The sequence below is a fragment of the Arachis ipaensis genome, chromosome B08, assembly GCF_000816755.2.
Source record: "Arachis ipaensis cultivar K30076 chromosome B08, Araip1.1, whole genome shotgun sequence".
NCBI classification, from domain to species: domain Eukaryota; kingdom Viridiplantae; phylum Streptophyta; class Magnoliopsida; order Fabales; family Fabaceae; genus Arachis; species Arachis ipaensis.
In genome coordinates, this window is record NC_029792.2 from 79,712,540 (window position 1) to 79,716,188 (window position 3,649).

The 3,649-nt window shown below is 30.4% G+C and overlaps 1 protein-coding gene across 2 annotated transcripts; it reads right to left on the reverse strand.

Annotated features, from left to right (window-relative positions):
- LOC107612193 (transcription factor JUNGBRUNNEN 1-like) lies at window positions 7–2,488 on the reverse strand. Of its 2 annotated transcripts, none has more exons than XM_016314003.2 (3): window positions 2,088–2,488; window positions 1,095–1,432; window positions 7–555 (listed from the first exon to the last, which is right to left on the reverse strand). In XM_016314003.2, exons 1-3 carry the CDS (start codon window positions 2,302–2,304, stop codon window positions 31–33), a joined length of 1,080 nt encoding a protein of 359 aa, XP_016169489.1. In that variant the 5' UTR covers window positions 2,305–2,488; the 3' UTR covers window positions 7–30. The 2 variants fall into 2 exon arrangements, with proteins under 2 accessions (XP_016169489.1, XP_016169487.1); XM_016314001.2 differs by having other exon boundaries at window positions 1,095–1,435; window positions 2,088–2,487.

A 3,649-nucleotide genomic window follows, 5' to 3' on the forward strand; every position in this document is an offset into this window, starting at 1 on the left:
ATATATATATATATACATATATATATGAATTTACAAGCTAGGGGTATCAACAGTGAATTTGAGAACAGATCCAAGCTCATCCCAGTCATCATCAAATGCAAACAAATCGTTCATCGCAGAAGGATTAATCCACATGTTAGAAGCTGGAGCCGTCATTAGCTGATGATGATGATGATATTGTTGTTGTTGTTGCTGTGGCACAGTAGTAGCCACCGCTGAAGAAGGGTGATAGTTCAACTGATGATGATGATGATGATTGCTATTGTTCCTTTGGATTTGATCAGTGTTGTTATTGCATGCTGTGTAGTTAGTCACTGGCTTCTGTTCATTTTGATGACGATGATGATGGTAATGGTGATGGCCAATGATTGTTGCACCAAAGTTGATGTAAGATTCTTGATGTTGATTAATATTGTTATTATTGGATTGAACAACATGGGTTCTAGTGGTTTTGTGCTTGTTACTATTAGCTGTTACTAAATGTGATCTCAAGTCTACTGTGTGCTTCCTTTGTGACACATTTCGCTTGAATATTCTACACAATGTCCAGATTTCCTGCATCCATCACAAGCTTATTATTTGTTAACTCAGAAATCAAATACTACTATTAACTATGAAAGTAAGTTGTCAAGAATTGAAATATTATTATTATTATTGTATTACTTGGGTTTGCTATATTACATGGTAAGAGGGAAATATATTACTAATGTTTTCTTTTTATGAAAGAACTTATATATATACATAGAAGACTACGAGTATATTGCAAATAAGGTTAAGTGAGAGCATGCGTATAAAAGAATAATAATATATATAAAATTAAACCTATGATGGAAGGAAAATGTTTATTTTTTTCCGTGTCAAAAAAGGAAAATGTTTTTCTTAATTTAAACTACATATAGTATTTATATATGAACATTAAGTGTACAAGACTATCTATTACTGAATACCTAATCATAATTGCGACGGAAATATTCACATGGAGTTTAATGTAATAATCATAATGATCATAACAATAATTGTGCCTGCGAATTGCAATCACAGATTGAATCACAACTATAATAATTTAAAACCATTTATCTAATTAAGTTACTTACAGCTTCTTGGGCAACATCGGCATTGTTGATATTATTATTATTCTTGTTGTTGGCAAGTAGGCTTGTGTTGTTTTCGGTTGTGGCAGAAGGGAGGCGAAACTCGTGCATCATCCAATCAGTCTTGGTACCTTTACCGGCGCTGCCGCGGTAGTAGACAAGCGTCTTCTTGAGTCCAATGCAGTCGGTTCCTTCGCCTCCATGGGAGTATACCGGCTTGTCTATCCCGGTTGCTTTCCAGAAGCCGGAACTGGTGACTCTGTTAGGCCTTATGCTGTTCCTATACTTCCTCCCTCTCTTGCAAAAGAAGTAACCTTCCTTCTCTCCTCCACTTCCACTCGCTTCTAATTAACCAAATTCAATAGTGTTAGCAACATACATATGTATGTAAAGTAGTTACTAACAATGGAAAGGAAAATGTTTGTTTTTTTCTATATTTATTCTGTCTATTAGTTTATATATAATAATGGATTAATAATCATTAGAGAGGGAAAGAAATTCTATATGATATATTCACCATGCATGCTAAGTGCGATTCTGTTTATTCCTAAATCAAAAGGTTGATAAATCATACTCTATGTACAATTAATTTCCTGTAAAATATTGCGGCTATACCTCATAATTCTACTAATTATATCTTAATAATCAAACTGGGTTTATGCATTTAGTGCTATCATTTAATAATTTTCACTTCCTAATATAGACTTTGGATCACTAGCTACTAATTAGTTAATTAACCCAAGGTAGGCTAAGAAATAATATATTATATTATAATTAAGTAACTGAGTAATAAAAATGTTCGATAAAGAACAAAAATCAGTTTAAATAAAATAAGTTTACATTATTGTTTTATTAATATTACTGATTCAGTAATTGTGTTTAGATGAAACCCTGCTATTAGTTACTCGTAATAATAATTAAATCTTAATGGGAGAAAATGATATTCTTGAATTTAAAGAGGAATACTAATTAAAAAAGAAAAGAATAAATACATACTTGGAAGATCCCAAGGATCATACTTGTAGATATCAATCTGTTTGATGAGTTCGATGCTGATTGGTTTCTTGTCAAGCTTCCTCTTTAGATAGAAACTCACAAGTTCTTCATCTGTTGGGTGGAATCTAAACCCTGGAAGTGGAACATCATCCTCTTCCTCCATTACTGATGATGCATATGAATCATCCTTCATCATCAAATCTTCATTGACCCCCATATATAACAATTATAATAACAATAATGATAACAATGATGTTCTCTTATTTATTCTTTTTGTGTTGTGTGTGTGTGTGTGTTTTTTCTTTCTCTCTAAGGAAGATGAAGAAGCTAGTAAGGGATATTATTAGAAGACAAAAACGGTTAATAAGGTTTGTGGCACAATTTTTCAACGAAGTGGAGAGGAACCTTAGCTTCTTTTATATTATTATAGAGAGTCGTGGAATGGATGAAGATTGTTATTATTATTTATTTTGGTATGATTTTTGATGAATTGAAGCTTATAAGGTCAAGTCATGAGGTTTGACTTGTTGTGGCCATATGTGATGATTTTTGCTGATGGTGGACTTGTTCTATATATGGTATTATATATTGTTAGTTTAAAGTCACCATTTGAGACTTAAGATATGTGGGTTTTTGTTAATGCATATATACAAAAAAGGGTGGAATTATTCCTTTCAAATATATACTTTTCTTCCTATCTATCTGTCTCTATTTTCTCTCTCTGATCTTTGTAGAAGCTACTATACCAATAATTGTTGTTCGAATTCTTGGGTTGAAGTCTTGAACCATAATAAATTATATACACACCTGTCCTATCAAACATGACAAATTATGCTGCTATCTACCCCAAGCATATATTTATTTATTTATATTAAAGTACATACAAGAGGAAAACTAAAGCTCTGTGTTTATAAAGTAATAATCTGATAAAATCATATATAGTAATTCACAAATAATTATTAACTTCTGATTATAACTGTAAATTAACTTCAAAGGCTGCATTCAAAAAGAAAACTGAAACTAAAAGACTAAAACTGCGAAACAGAGATTGAGAGACAAAAACTAAATTAAGTCTCTGTATAATGAGTAAATTTAGAATTTAAAAAGTTAAATAAGTATTTTTAAAAAGAGATATTTTAAAATTTTAGTTTTCATTCTCAAAAATTTCAGTTCTTTGTGTTCCACTTTCTGAAAGTACGAATTAAAATGATTGAAATTTTGTGTTTTAAGACCAAAATTTTAGTTTTAGGCTCTGTCCACCAAAGACAATATTAAATCTCAGTTCCTCAATCTCTCTCAATTTCTGAAAATAAATGCTATTAAAATATTTATTATACTTATAATTTCGCTTTTAAAATTTTATTAAATCAATTTTCATAATCTTTTCAAACAAAATATTTTATTTTAACGAAAGAAAAACAACTTCTGCTAGAAAAGGAACACAAAAAGCAAAAAGTTATTTTACAGGCGTTTCCAAATACATTCAAAAGAGGCTGGGTTGAGTTATATATTGACTTATCATGATAATTTTGAATTTTCATTTATAAATTAAACGCGAATAT